Source organism: Polypterus senegalus, chromosome 10 (genome assembly GCF_016835505.1).
Source record: "Polypterus senegalus isolate Bchr_013 chromosome 10, ASM1683550v1, whole genome shotgun sequence".
In the NCBI taxonomy this organism is placed as follows: Eukaryota; Metazoa; Chordata; class Cladistia; order Polypteriformes; family Polypteridae; genus Polypterus; species Polypterus senegalus.
Genome location: NC_053163.1, coordinates 141,845,372 through 141,868,453, shown reverse-complemented (window position 1 = coordinate 141,868,453; position 23,082 = coordinate 141,845,372). Strand labels below are relative to the sequence as shown.

The window sequence follows — 23,082 nt, the reverse complement described above, 5'->3', positions numbered from 1 at the left end:
AGCCGGCCCTTGTAATTAGCTTGTTGAGTCAATGGACCTTTCTTTAAATGATGTTATCAGCCCAGCACAACACAGCATAGATGATATGAAGGATGTTAATACCCACATTAAAGGAATCTAGTCCCCCATGGTAAAATAGCCTGCTCTGCTCTTTCATCTTATAGTTCCACTATGTTACAAGACCAACCCAACCTGTCATTGATGTGGACCCCCACATACTTGTAGGAGTGCACCACCTCTGCATCCACTCCCTGAATACTGACCGGACATATGGGCTCTTTAAAGTAGTTACTTAAAATAAACTTTAAGAATATGAATTATATTTTTCAGATGAATGAAACCAATTTTCTTGCTAAAATGATTACTAATGGAAATGGAAAAAAGTAATTGTGATGTATTATTTGTCATTTTTAATCCGTTACTGTATAATAAATACAAAACTGTAGTATAATATTATGAAACACTTTATTATTTTTATTTCTTCAAGAACCACATCATGTAGGGAGGCAAAGAGTAGGGAGGGCCATAAGGACATTTCAACATGTTTTTTGACAACACAGCATCAGAAAAGTCTGAAAGAAGAAGTGACCAGGGTAGAAGTTCAGAATACACCATATATTGTTGTAGAGCACAAGCTGCCCTTTCAGATAAAGACAGAATTCAGAGGTTAGCTTGCATACGAAACACTTGGAAATCAGCTGTCTTGCGAAATGAACAAATTCATTGACACACACTGCTATGATTGTGAGGTACTGGAGGATCTATGAAAGTCAGCTGAACATGCCATATGTAGCTATAAAGAAACCTGTTTTTTTTTAAACGCAAATAGGAGTATTCATTTAACAGTTATTTTTTAATTACATACCTACAAATAATCCAAAGGGGGAAAAAAAACTCCCCACCCTGGTAAAAATCCCTAAATTCAGTTCTTCAGGGTTAAGAGGTTTGTGCATTTAGTTTGTCTGAAGCTTGGTTTATTAGCAGTTTGATATCAGTGAAGTGTACCGGTATTCATAAAAATAAAACAATATTGGGGATTTGAAAGAGGTGGTTAAAGTTCATGTAGTATACGTATATATTGACACTAAAGTGCCTTCCCAGACATGATTAATCGAGTTTGGTGTGAACTGCATGTTCTACAGTTTATGTGTCTCAATAGATGATATATAATTTTCATCATATAGCTTATGCATTTCAGTATACTGTACATGCATTTCACAATACACTGTATGTGTTTTACTTCACAATGTATACATTTCATTACACAGTTTAAGTGTTTCAGTTTGCACTATAGAACATGTGTTTCAGTTTACAGTGTGTCTGTTTCACTATACAGTGTACAAGGTATATAAATCACTACATAACATATGCATTTCACTGTACAGTGTAAAAATTTTAGTATATAGTGTGCTTTTTTACACAGAGTACAGTGATACATTTCAATATAGAACAAACGTGTTTCAACATACAGTGGATTTGTTTCGCTATGCGGTGTATATGTTTCACTGTAGAACATATGCATTTCACAATACAGTATATATGTTCCACTATAAACTGTAGGCATTTCAGTATACAGTGTACTTTTTCACTTTATAGTGTATGCATTTCACTCTTGAATGTATACATTTCAATATACAGTTAATGCATTTCACTTTAGAATATGTGTGTTTCCTTGTATGCATTTCATTATACGATATAACCTTTTCACTTTAGAGAGTAGGCATTTCCGTATAGAGTGTATTTACTGTGAAGAATGATTTATAACCTAAACGGCACCTCATACGGCTATAAACGGACGCAGTCTGACGTTCTCTAAGGATTGATTTGGCGCTCAGTCCAATTGGGCGCTCATTAATTATATAAAGTGGCTCCTGCTGACAAGGGTGCATTTGATTGGCGGTGGCACCACCTTTGCAAATTGGCGGGAAAGTTACATGCGCGGGTCTGGCGTCGGTCCCTTTTATTCGTTGTTTTTTCTTTTAGCAACGAGTTCCGTGGAAGGTGAGTGCGAAATTTCCAGCGCCATGGACACGGACGTTGTTAAATCTACAAATGAACCAGACACCGTGAGCCGGGCAGACGGCACTAGCAGCGGCGCGGTGGAACCGGCGACTAACAATGGGGACGATGGTAGTGTATGCCGGGCAAGCCAATGCAGCGGCAGCGGGGAACCGGAGGCTGAAAGTGCAGAACTTGAGAGCACAGCTCCGTCAGGCGGCGACGGAAAAATGGACACCAGTAAAGGGAAGAGTAATACCAACGACCGGGCAGACATTTGTAAGGTGAGTGGAATCGCGTGATTTGAGTGTCTTTGCCTTCAAGTTTTGGAAAATCCTCAGTCGCCATTTTTATGATGGCATGCTGGTTAACCCATGCAGTACGTTTTCATTATTAGGATGATTATACGCAGCCTTCTTTTCCCGGATATGTCCACTTTTGAGGACTAAAAATACTTCAACGATTCTCCTAAAATATCAGGAATTTAGCGATGTTTTTATGTCGACACTTTTTATTTTTATAGTGGACGTTCGTGTTTTGTATTGCTTTGACCCGTCTCTGTAAGCCTGCTCTACTCACAAGGGACGTCATAAATACGCCTATTGGCTATAGAGAAGTTCAGTTCATCGCCATTTCATATATTTGGAACCCGCTTAGTCAAATTTTACAGGTCCAGTAGGGCTACTAGTAGTTTTGAACTTGCAAACAGAAATACACGCGACGGCTAAGTTAGTGCTTCACAGTGTCTGAGGGAGGGGGATCGAATTGGAGCTCGAAGAGGGCGGTGCAGTGCTTCGTTATATCAGATCGTACGTTCGAAAGACGCGTTAAAAGTAAATACCCTTGCGTCCGACCTGGGTGTAATGTTGGCACATACGTGTCTTGCCAAATATGGGTGCCACGTTGAAGGAAAAAAAAAAAACTCTGACGCGAAAAAAGTCGACATGTTATACTCGTAGTTTGTCATTAAAGTAGAACATCGTAAAGCAAACTTCATCGTAAAATATATTTAATTTACTAGATTTTTTTTCTCAAACTCTGTCATAAATATTAATGTAGCGCATTAAATGCTTTGTGTTGTGTTCTCCGAACCATGCTAATTATACGTGCTTCTTGAACTGATTTTCTCTCCAAGAGGAGGCGCAGGCAGCGATCACCACACAATACATTCATTTAATAATCCTGCTCCCTGAACATTTAGAATGCTAAGATAAAACACTTTAACGCAGTTCATCATGAAAATGAAGCATTTATTAAACATGGGTGGCCCGCACGGTGTACTACCTTCAGTCTAGTGAACTTTATGGCAGGTGGGACGAGGCTCCAAAAAACTGAATGTGTGAATGGGTATCGCACTGGTTTAACTGAAATATTGTGTAAATGTTGGGTTCGTGATCTGGTGGTCGGAGACACGAACACAGAATTCAATGGATGTTCTTCTGAGCGGGCTTTCGTTTGCATGCGTGCCGTTTCCATCTGATGTACCAAACCCCCAGTTCCTATCCATTTTTCTTTCTCCACATAACCAATCACTCCATGATAAACGTTTTTGTGAAATTTAAAACTAGTTATAAACTTAGATCACGGAGTTTTCCGAACTTAAAACGTTATACATGTTCATGCCATCCATTCAGTGTCGCGCCCATCCCAGAAAGCATCGTGTGCGGGGTAGGAACAAATCCTGAACGGGGCGCCAGCTCATCCCAGGGTGAATACGAGCAACACACACTAGTAGGTTTAACATAGCATAAAACAACCCCACATCCTACGTGACTTTGAAAGGAAACTGAAGCACTCCGAGTAAACCCACCAGAAAAACATTCAAACTCAAGACGGGGAACACCGGGACCCCCTTTCCTGCGAGACAGCTGCCCAATCTCCGCGCCACCGTGCCCCCTCGTGTTTAATACATGTTTTAATGCATGCCATCATCAAAACGATATCAAGTATTTATCTTGGCATTCTAAATGTTCAGGTAGCCGTAATATCATGAAATTAATGTATTCTGTGTTTTGATTGCTTCCTGCGCCGCCTCTTGGTGCAAGTGAAAATCAGTTTAAGAAACGCGTACCGATGGCTCAATAACACAAAGTATTTAATGTGCTACATTAACTTATGACGGGATTTGAGAAAATCTAGTAAATCATTTTAAGGTTAAGTTTGCGATATTCTACTTTAATGGCAAATTATGAGAATAAAGTCAATCTGTCGACTTTATTCTCGTCAGTTTCCCCACCCAACACTCTTTCCGTAATTTTATTTTTTTTCCCCCTTCACCGTGGCCCTAACATGATTCCGTAAATGAAGGTTCTAGCGACGTAAAAGCATTTTTACTCCAAAAAGCCCAAATTTGCTGTTGGGGGAGAAAGCTCTTTATCTGTTATGTGAGAGTAGGTATAAAGTGTAATTGCAGCTGGTGTTTGAGTCATTCTAGTTACCCATTAGTGAAAAGCCATGTATATTAAGGGGGTGGCTCACGATTGTTAGCTTGTTTTCATTTGATTTGGTACGGTTTCATTAAACTGGACTATGAAGACCTCTGAGCTATGATGAATGTATCAGCCTTCATTTTTTCTTCAGATGCTAATTTTGCTGTGTTTAGGGAAAAAAAAACATTTGGGCCTTATTAACCTCTATCCAGTGTGAATGGGACAGCAAGTTTGCAAATGTTTTAAAAGCATAGATAGAAGTTAATTGAAAAACTTTTTTTTTTTTTTTTTTCCCTTTTCAGAAAGAGATTCATTATTATGGAGGCATGTTTTGAATATCCATTGCCATCCTACATTACACTAATTTTATTGTTGTCAAAAACCAGATTATGGACCCCCTACATTATAGCAATACTTAAGTGGTTATGTGACTACTTTCCTCTTAATTAGTGGTGGTTCATTCAATGGGTATTGCAACTGTAAAGATCTCAAGTAGCTAAATGAATTATAAAAGTATAAATTTTAGTTGGTCTTTTTGTGCCAGTTGGCATCTCAGTGTTGGTCTGGCATGTGTGAGTGGATGTGTAAAATGTGTTGTAATGATGGATTGGCCTTCAGTTCCTGACTGGCATCTACATCTGCCATATGTTAATTGAAGGAACAAGTTTATAAAAATTTCCTCCACTTGTAATTTCAATGGCGTATTTCTCTGCATTTAAGCATTTTATAAAATAGGCTATCCTAACTAGAATTTACATGCCCATTTTCTTTTAAGTCACTTTGGTGTTTTTTTTTTTTTGTTTTTTTTTGAGTAAGACTGCCAGTAGTGGGATTTACAGCAAGATATGTACTCCTTATTTGTATCATAAGTTGATTTGAGTTTTAAACATGGCATTTTTACTGTAGTGCATGCTTGTTACCCAAGTAAATTCTGAATTTATTTTCAAATCTCTCTGAATCTTTTTTTTTTTTTTTTTTTAAAGCTCCAATAGAAAACGTGAGACCCGATTGTATACTATCCCAGAAAGGTGGTTGTCTCATGAAATGCCATGATGTGAAACAATAAAGGGGTCTTTTTAAAGTCTGAACATGAGCAATTTGATAAATGTGGCCAGACCATTCACTCCACCCATTTTTAATTTTCTCTCCTCATTTTGGGAATCTCTATACTTTTTAATTCAGGAAAGGTATCTTCTGACAATAATTCTCTGAAACTAACCATGTTTTTCTTTGTTCAGTTGATTCTTCCATTTCCACAGGTCTTCCTCCTGTGCTACCTTGTTTGCTTTGACTTTTCATTCCCTGTGTATATATTTTAAACCCTGAGAATATTGTAATAGAATTCTTTAGTGTTGCTTGATTTTAAAAGGTATGCTTCTCCAAAAATATTGATATTAAATTTGAAGGAGAATATTCTAAAGCCCAACAAATGGATTTCAGAGTTGGGTGGGTATTTGAGCCAAAAGTTTAACAGCCTGTATATAAAAAGTTGAATTTGTCTTGAATGTACAGACAATGAACGAGATTCAAATTTTGTAAAAGTGGTAAGGCCAAATTTTCTAATGTAAAATATTGTTTGTGTTCCCACTGAAAGTCTGAAGATGAAATCTAGCAAGTCTACTAGAAACATTTTTAGACTGCAGGTATTGGTTAACATGTAATGTATTGACTCCAATTCTAAAATAGTTGTGGAGAGGTGATATTTAAAATTGTGAAGTAATGAAGATGTTTGGTGTTCTATAATACAGGAGCTAAATGGTAGCAGGTTGAGGGGGCAGGATAGTATGCACTAAACCTGATTTACTCATGTAGTATTACCAAAGTACTAATCTGTATACAATAGAGCAAGGTTATTAGTTTTTCCTTTTTATATTTTCTATATTCTGACCTTACTTGAAAATATATATTTTAGTTTTAGTAATTATGGCATGGAGCGCCTAGGGTTGTGTCACAATCGGACAGAACTGTACACTTAACAGATTTGGATATGAGTTTAATGTTGTTGGAAGCTTACTATACTGGTTTACTATCTGGTTTTGTTTTTGTCTGATAAAAGCAAGCATAATCAAAACTAGACACTGAATATGAACGATTTTACACAATTTTATAATTAAAAATTTTTTCTTAAATTACAGGGTCTTATGAAGAACAGGGCTCATAGACTTGAATCAGTGTGCAGACCCCACTTAGCTGTATTGAGGGAAATGAAGAACAAGCAGCATTCAGTGTCAAGGTTAGGGGTGGTGAGTCTTGAATAGCCCACCATAAGAACAGTAAACCTATAATGAGCAGGTAATAAGAGTCTGGACAGGCACACAACAGACAACATCTGAGTTTAAGAACAACATATCATTATCTAAACCTGTTTATCCAAACTAGGATTGCAGGAAACCTGGAGCCTACTGCAGCAGGTATGGATGCAAGGCAGGAAAAATCCCTGGTATGCAATATGTATGATATGGCTGTTAACAAAGAATATTTCAACTATCTATTTTGAGAGGGAGAGAGAAACATTGAAAAAGGGAGACAAATTTTAAAATATAATTCTGCTAATGAATTACTTTCACTATCAGGTGTTGAGTTTTGAATATGAACTAAAAATGAGAGATTAATAAATATGGAATAAATACAAAAACCCATTAGTAGTTTTTCATCACTTGTCAGGCTCTATGCTTGATTGCATCACTTCATTGTTAAGTGATGTTTTTAAAGCAAAAGTGATTGGTCAGTAACCCTATGCTGATCTTGTATGATGACCTAGTCAGTATCTCGATTAGTGGCATTTTATTTTCAAAAACCGGGAGTGGTCTCCCCTCAGTTTTCTTGTATACTCTATTGGGATGGATATTTGAAGAGTAAACCGCAAGACAATGATTATATTTTTATTATGTACATTAAGGAACCATCGACAACACACATTAATATATTGAACAATTATTACAAAGGTAAAGTTGAATAAATCTGACTCTGCAGCATAAATAAACATTGAGTATGTGTTCAGATAAAGTACCACTTCCGGGTGATGGATTTGGCCCAAAAGTTAATACAGATCTGCAATTATAGCGTAACAACCACATGCCGAACTTCATCTATCTAGTTGCGTTTTTGAGGTATTGTGCATACACACTCACACACAATTCCAAAAAACAGTATTGTTGGACACTAGTTAGTCTAACGTTAAGATTCATCAAAATATCGGTTGTATTTTTTTCATGGTTACTATACCTCCTCTATACTTCGTATATGAGAAAGTAAAAATGATTTCTCCTGTGCGAATTGGCAGGTGAATTGTGATCAACAAAAAGCAGACACCTGAGAAATAAACTGAAACGTTATTTATTTATTTTTTTTTTTTTTCCTGTCCAAATGGTAAACATTTTTTTGACCAGCACATTCTAATTTCAGCCATTTGAATTACATCTTGATATACAAGAAGCACAAAGAAAGGCGACACACATCGCTTTCTATTTCTCACGCTTTATGCACCCGCACTCGGCTCGCTCTCTCACCGCAAATGCTGTGTGAACAGCTGCCGTTCACTGGATGAATATGTGCGGGCGGCTTGTGGTGGATGACTCTGTTTTAGAGTTAAAACTTACAAGGTTTAAAGACTAACAGTAAGAATATTAATTCAAAAACAAACTCAAAATATTTTGTAAATTTTCAGTTACTCTTTCCAGCTACTTTAATAGTTTCCTTTAGTTTTAGTTTTTCATTTCAGTTTTAATTTTATTTCAGTTTACGAAAATGTTTTTTTTAATAGTTTCAGTTTTTAGTTTTCGTTAATTATAATCTTGCAATAGACCATTTTTCCTTCCACTTTTGCTCAGTTTTTTAAAATAAATAAAATGCACAAAATAGTGTTTGTCAAGGTAGTTCACAAAGGGTTAGTGGGCCTAAAAAGCATACATTGAGTCTTTGGCACCAGGAAAAACTGCTTGCTGTCAGTTTACTCCATTTCCTAGTATCTATTTGATCTGGGAACCAGCACTTGAGTGACAGTCCATGTATTACCGTGTATGTATATGAGAGAGATGATCAGATCACTTTTTATGATTGAAATAGAAGTCCTAGGTACTGATGTACACAATGAGCTTAAGCCAATGACACATACAATTCTATTCTTTCATGTCTATTTTACAAATGCATTCAACATTCACAGTGGTAGTGGGGGGGAAAAAGTGAACCTTGCATCAACCAGTTATTAAATCCCTCCTTTGGCAGCAATGACCTCAACCAGGCGTTCCCTGTAACTGCAGATCAGACATGCACATCGTGCAGGGGGAATTTTATGCCATTCTTCCCTGCAGGACTGCCTTAACTCTTCCTTATTCTTTGGTTGTCTTCTGTGTATGGCTCTCCAAGTCATTCCACAGCCTCTCAATAGGACTGAGATCTAGGCTCTGACTGAGCAACTCCAAAAGGCAAAGTTGTTTGTTCTGAAGCCATTGTGCTGTGGATTTGCTGCAGTGTTTGGGGTCATTGTCCTGTTGCATCACCCAGCCTGTTCTGAGCTTAAGTTGATGGACAGACACACTCAGATTATCCTGGAGAATTTGTTGATAAACTTGTGAATACATTTTCCCCTCAATAATGACAAGCTGTCCAGGCCCTGATGCAGCAAAGGCCCAAATCATGATGATTCATCCATCATACTTTACTGTGGGGATGATGTTTTGATGATATGCAGTGCCCTTTTTATGCCAAATGAACTTCTGCTTGTTCCTCCCAAATAGTTCAATTTTGGTTTCATCACTCCACAACATTTTTCCCAGTACCGTTGTGGAGTGTCCACGTGTTTTGCAAACTTCAGGTATCCAGCAATGTTCTTTTTTGATAGCAGTGACATCCTTCTTGGTGCTCTGCCATGGACTCCTTTCTTGTTCAATGTTTTGCGTATAGTTGACTCATGTTAGCCAGGTCTAATGACTTCAAGTCCTTTGCTGTCACTCTAGGGTTCTTTACCTCATTGCTGACTTTATGTTGTGCTCTTGGAGTCATCTTGGCAGGGCGTTCACTTCTAGGCAGAGTAGCCACAATACCAAATTCTCCATTTATCGACAACTTGCCTAACAGGAGACTGAATATCAAATCTTTGAGAACTTTTTAACCCTTTCCTCCCTTATATAGATTAACAATTCTCGATCGTAGCTTTTCAGACAGCTTTTTTATGTGAGGCATGATTCCCTTCTGGATATGGTTTTTATTTTTTTTTTAATCAAAGTAATTCTAGGCCACACCTCTGAACTCGTTTTATTAAATGGACTCCAGGTGTTCTGACTGCAATGAGCTTTTTAAAGTAATTGGCTATGGGTTCATTTTTTCCAACCTTCAGTTTCACAGTTTGAATGATTTATTCAATATGGTCAATCTCAATCTGTATCTAGTTATAGGAGACTGTTTGTTCATTATTGTGACTGAAATGAAGATATTCCCATGTTTTATATGTGAATTAGACATAAATATAGAGAATACCTAGGGGTTCATATACTTTTTACTTTGAATATGTACAGTATATTTATGTGTATGAAACTGATAAAAATAGACACAACCTTTAATGTCCACGTCGGGACAAATTATTTCTGTAATAACTTGATATGAACATTTGTAAAATGTTTGAACTTGAACTATAAGAGTACTGTATTGTGTTAATTCTGATCCAGGACCAGACTGTAGTCTAGGCTGAAGTTCTGACCACAAGACTGTACCGCTCTTTACTTTACTTTGTAAAAAGCCATTGTAATTGTACTGGGAAGTTTGCATCAAAATGACTCTTGGCTCAGTTTTTACTGTTAGAATTGAGATATTCCTCTTCTGTGGGTCCATACATGCATATCCTGGTAAATCAAGAACAAACACCATGTAAAGGTGCTTCTATGTGATGAACCATTGATTTTTAAGTTTATGGAATTTTTTCCCCTCCACTTCTACAGGAGAAAGATGTCAAGAAAAAAGGTGTGATCCACTTGGTTCTGAATAGACTTTCTCAGTTTGGCCCCTTCAGATTTATGGTAAGTGGTGGTGGTGAGTGCTTAAGTGTTTTGTAGAAATAGGTCGCATGTACTAAAATTAACATTCTCCATTTTTAATAGTCTTTGTTCCTGGTAATTGATCCCTGTTGATATTCCAAACTTTTTACTTCTACTGCTTGTACAAAAACATAAGTTTTCATAAATGAGAAATATATAAAGCTTATTTAAATTCAACGCAGTCTTTTGTGCATTCATAAGTGCAACTTGCACTTTCTTATGAACAAATTACTATTAAAAGGTATGTTCATGTTTGCAGAACCATCCCTTTGTTAAAAATGTGTTTATGCTCTGTTTAACACCATTAAAGCTTCTGTGTATGCTTCTCATCCTGTCCTTGTTTGTGTGGTGGGTGTTAAGGTGCTTGAGCCCTTTAACACTAGAATCCCTGAAGCCTCCTGGGGGAAAAATTAAACTCCTTCCCGGCCCACCTGTAATACCATTGCACCTCTCCCTCAGTGTATTTTTGTTTTGTAAATTTGTCATGCTGTAAGCAACCTGCTGTCCCATCCCCCATCCTTGACGGAGCTGAACTCTGGCAAAAAGTTCTCCCAGCTGAAGGCTCGTTATCTGTGTGAGGTGCATAGAATTGTATAAATACCGCATATCGTTATTTGGAATACACACATTTCATATCGCCTCCTACGTGTGCTTGTTTTTTCACCAATAAACTCATTCAGTGAGAATGGGGTGTAAATAGGTGCACGTTAACCTGTGTAACCTGGGAAAACCATTGTTGTGCCATTTGGCTTGAGGGTGGGTTTGTTTTTGAGAGAGAGATAGGATTGTATGTTTAACGAAGGCAAGACTTTGTTAGTAAACTCGCAGACACGCTTTACATAAGCTTACTACTGTGAGCATTTATTAGTCTCTGTCACATGCAAAATGTCTGATTAGAACAAATTTAAATACTATACACAACCTCCACTCCACAACCTTTTCTCACCCTCGCCACAACAAACCAAAAGCAAAAATATAGGAGTTACAAAGTGTTTTTATTTAACATCATAGTTTAACTTTTTAACTTAAATTAATATAGGTTGTAATTAGTTGAAAAACTTTGTTCACATAGATACATTGTAGAAAATGGGCGCCGAACTGCAATAGCCATGTCAGAATTTGGAGAATATTCCTTGACTGTAATCCAGAAAACATCCAGTGGAACTCCTGTGAATTTCAATTGTAGCAACCATTGTTTATTAAAATTAAGAATTCCTCTTCAATTTCAAAGGGAAGTGCTTCTGTAGAATTTTCTACGTTGCCTGAAGAATGGGCCTAAGATACCTTGAAAGCTTACATATTGTAATCTGTTTACTTAGCCAATAAGGTGTCATGGATTGTTTTTGCTTTTGTATATTTTTAACTTTGATATTAAACTTTCTACAAAGTGGGTTGTCTAGGTAAAATGTAAACACTAATAATCTATAGATGTATATCTGTATCAGATCTTGTTCTGTTATCCTAATTTTAATTAGAACACCTGATCAGAGTGAAGGTTTGTTTTTACATTTAAGTGGTTAAAGTTTCATAATACCTGGCTGATTTTGTATTATACTTACATTTATTAGAACTTTTGTGTGGTATGTCTTGTTGGTTGATCTGTCGAAAGCACATTGAGCTGCATGTAAGCATATAAGGTGCTATATACGTAGTCTTATTTTCTTAACGTCTCATTGCATTAGTTGCAAAAGGATTTTAATTCAAATTGCATTGGTCCATATTAATTGTGTAAAGGTATTGCTCAAATTTGTTGTAGCAATGGTAAATGGTTTTTGAGCCAAATCCAATATGATCTACTTGTTTTCTGTTGTAATCTGGTTGATCGTTTAGTACTTTTACTAGTGATCCTCGTCATAAATCTGTTTCAACCCATTTAATTTGTCAGAGTGCATCAATAAATTTTCATTCTGACCTAGTTTTTTGTGCAGCTCATTTAGGTTCTCAAATATCGGCCATGTATGCAGGTTTCTCCGTCCAGTATTTATCTTCGAGATGTTGGTGTGGTTTGGGCTTGTTTTTGATTTAATAGAAATTGACTAACCTTGTAGTAAAGCTCAAATCTTGCCATATCTTTGCCTTGGGGCAGCCAACATTAACATTCCAGTATAATACAATAAGGGTTTCTATTCCAATCCCAGTTCTGTGCAGTGTACAGTAATCCCTCCTCGATCGCGGGGGTTACGTTCCAGAACCCCCGTGATAGGTGAAAATCCAAAGTAGAAACCATATGTTGGTATGGTTAGAAGGGCTTAAAATATATAAAAATAAACTCTCCCGTACTGTTTATAATTCTCCGCACAGTTATACAGTAAACCCTCGTTTATCGCAGTTATTCTGTTCCAGACTCTACCGTGTTAAATTAATTTCAACGAAGTAGGATTCTTTATAAATCTAATATTTTCGCAGTTAGAGCATAGAAAACCTGTTTACGACCTTCTAAATATGTTTAACATTTGGAGCCCTATAGACATGAAATAACACCCTTTAGTCAAAAGTTTAAACTGTACTCCATGACCAGACAGATGACAGTTCTTTCTCACAATTAAAAGAATGCAAATATATCTTCCTCTTCAAAGGAGTGTGCATCAGGTGCAGAGAGAGCGAGACACGGAGAGAGAAGTTAAACCATCAAAAATCAATAGGGTTGTTGGACTTTTAAGTATGCAAAGCCCCGATAAAGCAGCAGCAAGGAAGGGATGAATGTGAAGGTAGTCTTTCAGCATTTTTTAGAGGAGCGTCCGTATCTTCTAAGCAGGCGGCCCCTCTGCTCACACCCCCTCCATCAGGAGCAGAGAATGTCGGTGAGAGAGACGGAGAAAAGCAAACAATCAAAAATCAATACGTGGTGTTGGAGCTTTTAAGTGTGCGAAGCACCGCGCAGGAAGCATATCATATATCGAGGGGTTTTGTTTAATACACAATACATGCTCTGATTGGGTAGCTTCTCAGCCATCCGCCAATAGCGTCCCTTGTATGAAATCTGGGCAAACAAACTGAGGAAGCATGTACCATAAATTAAAAGACCCATCGTCCGCAGAAATCCGCGAACCAGCGAAAAATCCGTGATATATATTTAGATATGCTTACATTTAGAAGCCGCGAAAGTCTAAATGCGATATAACAAGGGATCACTATTTCAAAAATTCCCTGAGTTTCAGGCTCGTTTTAATGGGGTTTATAATGACCCATTCATTCATAGTTTGCAATGGTTCCTCTGACAAGTGTTTGACCATCGATGCTTCCCAATGTATGCAGCAATGTGTAATATGTACTGCTGGATTTTGTCGTTTTACAATCAAGACAAACCCCTCTTTTATCACCCCTTTCTAATGCTATTACTCCATTGAATGCCTTAAGCTCCACAAAAATCATGTTGCTTAAATTTCCTCATCAGTTGTCTGCTCTGAAAGCTCTTTGCTAAATATTCTTTTATTTTGTCCTCTTCAGATAAGTGAGCACAAATAAAGCACTGTACATTTCAATGAAGTCAATTTTTCAGCATTTTTTTATGCATTGTTTCCAGAATGTCCCTCTGTGTTAACAGTATCGGCCAACAACAAAACTTTGCACGTTTCCTTAATGTCATTAGGCCCAAGCATTAATGGAATGTTTACGTGCATGTTTGTGTTTCACCAATAGTTCCACCCCCACCAACATGCAATTTTGCAACACGGTAATTTGCTTCTAATGCTTTTTTTTTTTTTTTTTTTTAATAGAACTGACAATCTCAAATTGCCCCCACTTTAGATTTTGATTCAAAATATGCAGAAAATAGTTTTGCCCTTGTTGGTGCAACTAGAATGTTTTGATTTTTAGATGGCAAATTAGTTGGCACCATTGCTTCATTAGAAAGTTCTGCAAATTGCATATTCTGGGTTCAGGGCCGTGTCTTTCCCACACAACGAAAATCCTTTTCTAGTGTATTCTGTTCTGCCTTTTCACAATCTTCGTGTGTGTGGTGTTTTTTAATATAATGCTGCTTGGGCTGGGTTCATTTGTTGGTGAGGTTGGATGTTCTTTCCTCAAACTATTCCATATTTAAAATGGTATTGTATAAATTGAATTGTTTAGCGCAAACATTCCCTTTCCTGTGCCTTCCACACAAGTGTGTAGGTTCTCTTCAATGACTTGTGAACGTCAGCCTTGTAGCAGTCTTGATGATGCTAAGATTCACATGGCTTTTTTATTTGTGGGGACTGGGGAATTCACCCAGCCTTGACCTGGCACACATGCTTGCGCACACACACACTCGCATAAAGTCCTTTTGTTAACTGTTTGCACTATACATAGATAAGGAATTATGAAATGTATTAAATAATGAAACTCATGATAAACAGAATGTGGTTTTTATCATATAAGGCCCTCTCCCAGATCCCTGATGGCAATAAAAAAAATACAACACAGTATGACAAACGCTATCAATCCAACACAGTCCAGTATACCAAGGCAGTTGATGGACGAGTGAAAGAAATGCCTTGTAAATGGCTCTTCAAAAGGAATGTAAAGTTTTGTCCTGCCAGTTCTGGGTGTGGTCTCTAGAAGATGTATCCAGTTTGCACAAGTAGGCACAGGACCGCTTGTATATCCAGGTGGGAACTGTAATCCAAGGGATGAGTTGCAATTCAGTTGAATGTGAGAGGTGTATAGGCACATGGATGGCTGATGGCAGTCCTCAGGGTGACTTTGGTTATCTTTTTTTAAAAAAAAATGTTCCGCAAGCTCGGTTATACCGCCGGGAAATGCAGTCAATTTTAAGTAGTTCTGCTACACATATAGTGCTTTTTCCTTCTTTTGGGGATATTGTGCCGCAGTACACTGAGCATCTCGTGGCACACCAGTTGTGGAACACTTTTTTTAAGGGATAATCTAAACCCAAAACATCTTTACTCCCTAGAGAACTCCAGATTTACCACTTCTCACTACTTTTTAACATCACCTTTATCTCACTGTCACTATGTGAATAACTGTTACTCCAATTGTAAAAGTCCCTTTGTAACCGCCTACCTCCCCCATTACCCGCTCGGCTGCCAAAGCTGTTCAAACAGCCACCAATTGATTGACCAAGAGGGCTGCTCCTGTTTATCCTATCACAGGCTTGTCCTAACTCTGTGTGACACCAGTAGTGTGTTGAAATGGTAGTAAAGATGTTAAAGTTGTACTTCAATGCAGATGAAATGAAAATGCTGTGATTTTGGTTGGTAACAGTGACAACTTTTTTAAAAAAAAAAAAAACCTACCAAATTCTCTGGCTTGACTAACTCAGAAGCTGCTGATTTCTTTCAGGCATGAAGATGGGAGTAGGATGGATTGTAGTCGGAGCTGTATAATGGTGCCATGAAAGTTAAAAGTATCTTGAGTGAAGCAAGTCCAGCTTGTGTCCACAAGCAGACTATAAAACATTTGAAGTTTGAGCAATTCATTGCACTTTGTTTATAGTAGTGTGACCTATTCTGAGCCTCTTTGATACACCCCTGTAGTCTTAAATCCATGGCTTTCAAGTTCATTCTTGAGCACCCACCCCCCAACACTGCAGGTTTTTATTCCCAACAATCTTTTGGGGGGTGGGTTTCCTTCACTAAGCAAGATGTTAGTTCCCAGTTTTTTGTTTTTTTTTTTTTGTATTGGTTCATTTCAAAGTAGCACTTTTACTGAGTAAAATTGTAAATTTTAATTTTGTCTAAGTTTTCTGGTGATTTCGGAGATTATGAACGAATATACACAAATGGGTTAACACTAAAATAGCTGCCGTTTAGCAGTGAGTATTGCGTGCTCTGGTGTCTGTTTATACTTGTCATTAATTGCCAGTATTGCACTTTTAATAGAGAGCTAACATCATAGAAAGTGAATAAAAAGAAAATGACAGTTTACAAATAGCGAAAAGGCAAATACGCAGCTTCACTCTATCGCAGATTTTAAATGTAAGCACATCTAAATATATATAACGGATTTTTCACTGGTTCGCAGATTTCTGCGGACAATGGGTCTTTTCATTTATAGTACATGCTTCCTCAGTTTGCCCAGTTGATTTCATACAAGGGACGCTATTGGCGGATGGCTGAGTAGCTCCCCATCAGAGCATGTATTACGTATTAAAATAAACTCAATGATATAAGATATGCGCGGTGCTCTCACACTTCAAAGCTCTAACAGCCTGTATTGATTTTTGATTGTTTGCTTTTTTCGGTCTCTCTCACTCTCTCCGACATTCTCTGCTCCTGACTGAAGGGGTGTGAGCAGAGGGGCTGTTTGCTTAGAAGATGCCTCTATAAAATGCTGAAAGACTACCTTCACATTGATCCCTTCATTGTGGCAGCTTTATCGCAGTGCTTCCCATACTTAAGCAAAAATCAATAAGGCTGTTTGGCTTTTGTTTACTTTTCTCTCTCGCTGACATTCTCTGCTGCTGACGCGCGCACTCCTTTGAAGAGGAAGATATGTTTGTATTCTTTTAATTGAGAGAACTGTCATCTGTCTTGTCATGGAGCACAGTTTAAACTTTTGACTAAAGGGTGTCCTGTCTAGAGGGCTCCAAATGTTAAACGTGTTTAGAAGGTCGTAAACGGGTTTTCTTTGCTCAGACTGTGAAAATATTAGATTTATAAATAAAGAATCCTACTTTGTGGAAATTCATTTGTCTGCAGTGGATTAACCGTGATAAACGAGGGTTTACTATATAACTGTGGACAATATAAACAGTGTGGGAAAGTTTCTAAGGGCTTAAAATATATAAAAAAATAACCATACGAACGGAACATATGGTTTCTACTTTGCGGATTTTCACCTATCGCGAGGCGGTCTGGTACACAACCCCCGCTATCGAGGAGGGATTACTGTAACACTAATGTGCTTTTCTAAAGGCAAAAATAAAAGCACAGCTAATTAAATGGGGATGCTCTGATCAGGTTTTTAAGGCCGATACCAATTGCAGATTTTTATATTTGACCGGCTGCTTCTGTGGTGGGGTGTGTTTTGTGTTGTGTGGTGTGTTTTTTTTTTTTTCTTCAAACCCCCCAGCTTCCCTTAATACTTTTACTCACTCGTGCATTACCAGGCAAGTTTAATGACCTATATAAAAGATACAGTATTTCACCTTTTTTCACCATGTCTCCAGCTATATATTCTCACACAATTAATTGATATTGGCAGCTAAGCACTGCTTAAATGTAAATATACATGCACTTAATGATAAATGATTCAAATATGTGTACTACAGCTTTTTGTTAAAATGTATTTACTGTATTAAAGGTTTCTTCAACTAGACATTCAGAATTGTGTAATTATAAAAATGGCTTATTATAATAGTACTTGTTTCTTACCAATATTAAGATGCATGACACACCAACAAACGTGTTTTTGTTTTTTTTTTTTTTTTAACAAAAAGCCCTTTGTTTACTAAGCAACATTTTTTTTTTTAAATTTTAGTCTTTTTCCCAATTAAGTGTAAACTGCTGCATTTTAAACCTGTTGTCAAAACTCAAGCGGTGTCCATTTTAAAGGACAAAAGTAAAGGCCTGAATTCCTTAAATTAGGTTTTCTTGCCATTTTTGTCTAGTTGCTCAGGATGAATTCCCAAACCTCCAGTTTTATTGCTCCACTTTCTTTAACATAAAGGCTAATATTCCAATTGCCTCTCGTTCACTGATTAAACAAGCTTCCACTCACTGCTCCTTTTTACACTGCATGAAGTTTATGCAAGTAATACCTTGCATAAACGAGCACTACAACTACATTAGCATAAAGCTTAAAGCAGGGGCTGAAAATGACGGCCAAGCGATCAGAACAACCCTACTAATTAAACAAGATCAATTTTATAGGTAAAAATTACTCTAAAGAGCAAAAACTCTCAACTGTGGCCTTATAGCCATTTATCCTAACTGGTACTTGCTCATGTATATTGTGCATTTTCAGTTTAACTCGTGGTTTTGAAAATATTGATTAATTGTCAATCTTTGTCTAGTTTCGTCTAAATTTTTGTTCTCTTTGAAGGTTATCATTTGTGTATGTGCTGTAATATGTCATTTTCATTGCAATTAAGGGTACCTTTTTAAAGGTTAAAATGAATCCAGCTAAATGTTATGACAAAGGGTTGTCTAAGTCACTTTTTTTTGTTTATCCACAGAATATATACAGGATTTCCAATTAAATTTATAGCCATTGATGGATGAGCTTTGGTGAAATGCCTGTGTCTAGCAGGTGGTGAATGTATGTAGTTTTACCAGATTGTAGATTGATTTCAAAATCAGCCTTCAATTTTTGCCGCTTGTTTACTATAAACTTGCAGTATGATTTTTCTCTAGTCTCAGTCAAGTAAAAATTTCACTGTACTCTGAGCAGTCTGAACTTTTCTAGCCTCTGTTTTATGCTTTAACTTCTGTGATGAAATTCCAATCTTCTAATACCTTATTGCCAGTAAACTGTTGTCTTTTTGCAGACACGTGTGCTACGTGCTCTGTCTTGGCTGGCTGGTTTGTCAAGTACTGTTGATGAGTTGGGTCCAGAGTATTCTCCAACCTTTGTAAGGCAGTATCGAAGTGGGAGGAAGCGCCTGCACAGGGTAACCAGATTGTTGCTGTCCTTCATGCCTTACAGACTCCAAAGTGCACTGGGATATCCAGTTCCTAGTAGCATTGGCAAGGTACCCATTTCAGAAGGTAAACACTTGCTGTTTTGGAATACAGCAGTGGCAAAGTGTGTGTGTGTGTATATAATGGCAAATTTTTTAACATTAGATCAACAGGTTATGCTGATTAAACATTTGTTTTGAGTGACTTAGGGTCTGTAGTTTCTCAAAGATGTGTTGTGTATGGGTTTCAGAGATTCGCTGTTCACCAACCAAACTCTCTGGGAAAGGCAACAAAAGAAAGCAGGATGATTTAGATGAAGAGGAACACCAATCCTGGGTGGAGGCTTTAAATGAGGAACTTGGAGATGAAGACTGTCTTGATGATCCAACCTATGAGGTAGGTGAGAGAATGCTATTAACCAGAACTTTGTCACTTTAAGGTGACTATTCTTTCAGTTGCTAAAATTTGTCAACTTTTGTCAGCCTAGCACCCAGGAGGAAACTGACAGTGAGGAGAACCGCACACATAATGAGACAGAAAGTGACATTGAGGTTGAAAATAAAGATGGGATGATTATGATCAAGGAGTATTCGCAGGTAGGATAGGTTTGAAAGCTTGTTTTTGTAGTTTAATGACTTTACCAGTTTCATTTCCGAATGTCGTAAACTGCAATAGCAAATATAACCCATCTGGTTTTATAAAATTAATTGCGCTCTGTTTTGACAGTACAGAGTTCCAAAGTATATAGTTTCTCTTAACTTGGAGGATAAATGGGTGATTGAGCGTTTTTATAAAGGTAACCTTTTGCACAGAGGGACTTAAGCACTTAAAACCAGGACATGGACAGTCAATGGAGCAGTGTTCCAATTATAGGAGTATGGAAATGCTGTTGGTGCAATTTAAGGCTTTCTTTGGGTAAAAGCATTTGCTGAATAAATGTAAAGAATTGTAACTGCTCCTATGCAGAATCCTTGGATAGCTGATATCCAAATTTTCATAATATGAAATTAAGCTGCACATCTGTTTTGCAGGAGAATGCCAATACTCCAAGTGAATGTGCTGAACAGCGGCAGTCCTGATAAGGTGCAAAGATCTGTTTTCTTATTTGAAATTGTACATTTGAATGAACCATTTCATGATGTAGGTTTTAGCTGTTTATAATAACTTACTAGGTATTGTAGAGGCATACACTCCAGTAATTGAAGTGCTTTTGAAAATTACTGAATTACAATTGCAAAATGCACTATTGCGTTTAAACCCCCCTATTTCTTGCAAAAATGTTGTCTGTATAAAGTATTTCAAATTGTATATGGAGTGGAGTATAGAGAAGTGAAGGCGTTTGCTCATATGTAAAGCTGATGTCACATTAAACAACTTTTAGTCAGATGGAATGCCAAGTTTGACGGTTGCAGTAGCCGAGCTCCTTGCATGAGGATGTCGATTTTATGTGTAATTTGACATTTCTAGTGATTTCTAGACCACTGCCTTATGACTTTTCAGCAATTGCTAGTTTCCAAATTATTGTGAGCTTGCCCCTCTTGCTGCCAGGTATCAGTGTGCTGCTCGACAAAGCCAGTGTTCATGCAAAGGGTTTACAGGTCTGGGGAGTTCAGCCACACCATTGGCCCTGACCAGCCCATTCTATTGTGTAAAATGTAAAACTGGATTAGCTTCTGTTCTGTTTGCAATGTCCAATACATTTGTCCTGCATTTTATGCATTGCTTTTTCCAGGTTTGTGCTCATTGGTTTTCAGATCTCATGCATGCAGAACATGTCTTTGATTTGAGACACATACTTTATCAGGCGCGTCTAGTTTGACTGAGTTGCTGGGCATGTTGCACTGATTTTTTTTTTTTAATATAAATGTGACATGGCTGTAACATACTCCGCTGCACCTTAAGTGTGGACACTCTGGAAATGTTTATATGCTGATTCCTTGTTAAATTCTATTTTTGAGAATTTAAATTTTTATTTTTCCCTGTTTGTATAAAGATTGCTTTTTAGTTCTGTGCAAATCAGTTTCCCATCTTTTCACAGAAATGTTTATGCAATGTTTTTAGATTGTTTCTATCTGACAAGCTTTTTTTAATCCATTCAGTCTCATTTTATTTAGAAGACTAAAACTCTTTTGTTGCACTATCACCCTGCAGCACACCTCCTAAACAGTGTTCAAGAACAGACTTTTAAAAATGTGCCTAGAATAGTGGCATCCAGTGCCTTTTAGTAGTCAGTTGGGTTGAATACCCTTTCAAATTTTACAGTAGAGATCTTTAATAATTAAAACTCTGCTTCGTTTCTGTTTTGCAGAATGAAGACCAGCCAGATCTAAGACTGGCATTTCCAGCTCTAGGGGCCTAAAATTTGAGTTTTTCAAAGAAAACTGTTTGGTACCTGGAGGAGTACTAGTCTTGCACGAAGTGCCTCTTTGTGTGTGTTTGTGCATGTGTTTTTGGGTTTTTTGTTTGTTTTTGAAAAAGTAAGCAATAAACTATTTTTCCATGGTTGTGTTGAAGTCTGTAGAATATTTCAACCTATAATCCTTTCTCTTTGCACTGGGAATATTTGAGAAGGGTGAAATGAGAAAGTGTGTGCTGTATTTGTATGTGTAATATCAATCTGAGTACAGTTGGGTTGGGGGGAGGGTGTGCCTTGTGCTTGATTGTATGGGGCCATTGTTGAAAATGTAGAACTTTAATTTTTTAATGGATACTAGTAATAGTTGATCTCTTCAAATGCCTGCACAATTATGAAGGTTAAGGCAATGAAGGAACAAATTCCTGTTGTGTGGTTTTTTTGTTTGTTTGTTTTTTTTTTTTGTTTTTTTTTAAGGATACTCTCCCAGCACTTGAGCTCAAATTTCATTAAGATAAATTAATTGAATTTACTAAAAGCAAGTGACATTCTATTTAAACAAGTGAAACTTAACAAAACTAAATTCAGTTCAATACCCACCCAAGAGGAAGGCCAACAGCAAGAATAAAACTTAAGAGTAGAAAAGAGGGAGAGGAGTCCTAGTCCCCAATATATAAGCTTCTAAAATGTTATCCGTTTTAGATGAGTAGTGAGAATTAGATTTTTTTTTACAAATTTTCAAATCGTATATAAAATTTACCCACTGACCTAAGAGGTGGGCTAGGATTCTTCCAGTTCAGCAAAATGTCTGTTTTAGTTGCATGATAAAGGCAATTTGTCTTTCTCCACTTTAAGCCCATCTGGGAGTACAACAAACACAGCTGTTAATGGGTTAGGAGTGATTGTGAGACTAATGCTTTCTGATACATTTAAAAATTTTGGTCCAGCATAATTTGGTGCATGCCCAAAACTTGTGGCCAAATAAGGCTGGAGCTCGATTGCAATGTTCACAGGATGGATCTTGCCCTGGAAACCTTTTTAGACAATTTTAAATGAGACGGATCTGCTTGATTAAGTTTAATTGTATGCTTTGTGATAGAATGAATTGTGCATGGCTGCCTTCCATTCCTTTTCTGAAATGTTGAGAGATCATTTTCCCACTGTACTGAGGTCTTTGTAAGGAAGGGACTTTTAATATTTTTATAAATCTTAGATGCTACTTGAGTCTTTAAGCCTTTAAGCCATTCTCTTCTGGAATAGAAATAAGTGAGAGGTGAGGGAAATTGGGGTAGCTTTTGTTTAAAGTTTCTGATTTGGAGAGAGTGCAGATATGTCGATGGAAAGCTAAATTTGGAGTTTAATTGTTCATAGGATGCAAAGACATTATCTGTGTACAAATCTCTGATTTTAATCTCTTGTGTTTTCCAGCATTAAAAACCAAGCTTGAGGGTTGAAAAAGGTGGTTGTGTAGAGATGCCACAAATGAAAGCTTCTGTCTTGAAGTGCTTCCTACATGGTTCCATTTTCTGAATGAATGAACAACAATTTGGTTGTTAGTATATTGACAATAACTTGTATTTACTGTGGCACAAAACAAGGCATATAAAGTACTGAATTTTATTTCTGTTGCAGACCAAGCCTGTGTGTGCATCTATTTGTGTCAATGTCCAGGTTTATAGCCTGTACTGTGTATTTGCTGTCCAATAATA

At 37.2% G+C, this 23,082-nt stretch overlaps 1 protein-coding gene across 1 annotated transcript; it reads left to right on the top strand.

Moving 5' to 3' along the window:
- The first annotated feature begins 1,900 nt into the window (after nucleotides 1-1,900).
- org (oogenesis-related gene) lies at nucleotides 1,901-21,524 on the top strand. Its single transcript, XM_039764614.1, has 7 exons — nucleotides 1,901-2,282; nucleotides 10,361-10,438; nucleotides 18,888-19,107; nucleotides 19,271-19,416; nucleotides 19,503-19,616; nucleotides 20,052-20,103; nucleotides 21,329-21,524. Exons 1-6 carry the CDS (start codon nucleotides 1,935-1,937, stop codon nucleotides 20,097-20,099), a joined length of 954 nt encoding a protein of 317 aa, XP_039620548.1. The 5' UTR covers nucleotides 1,901-1,934; the 3' UTR covers nucleotides 20,100-20,103; nucleotides 21,329-21,524.
- Nucleotides 21,525-23,082: the final 1,558 nt, after the last annotated feature.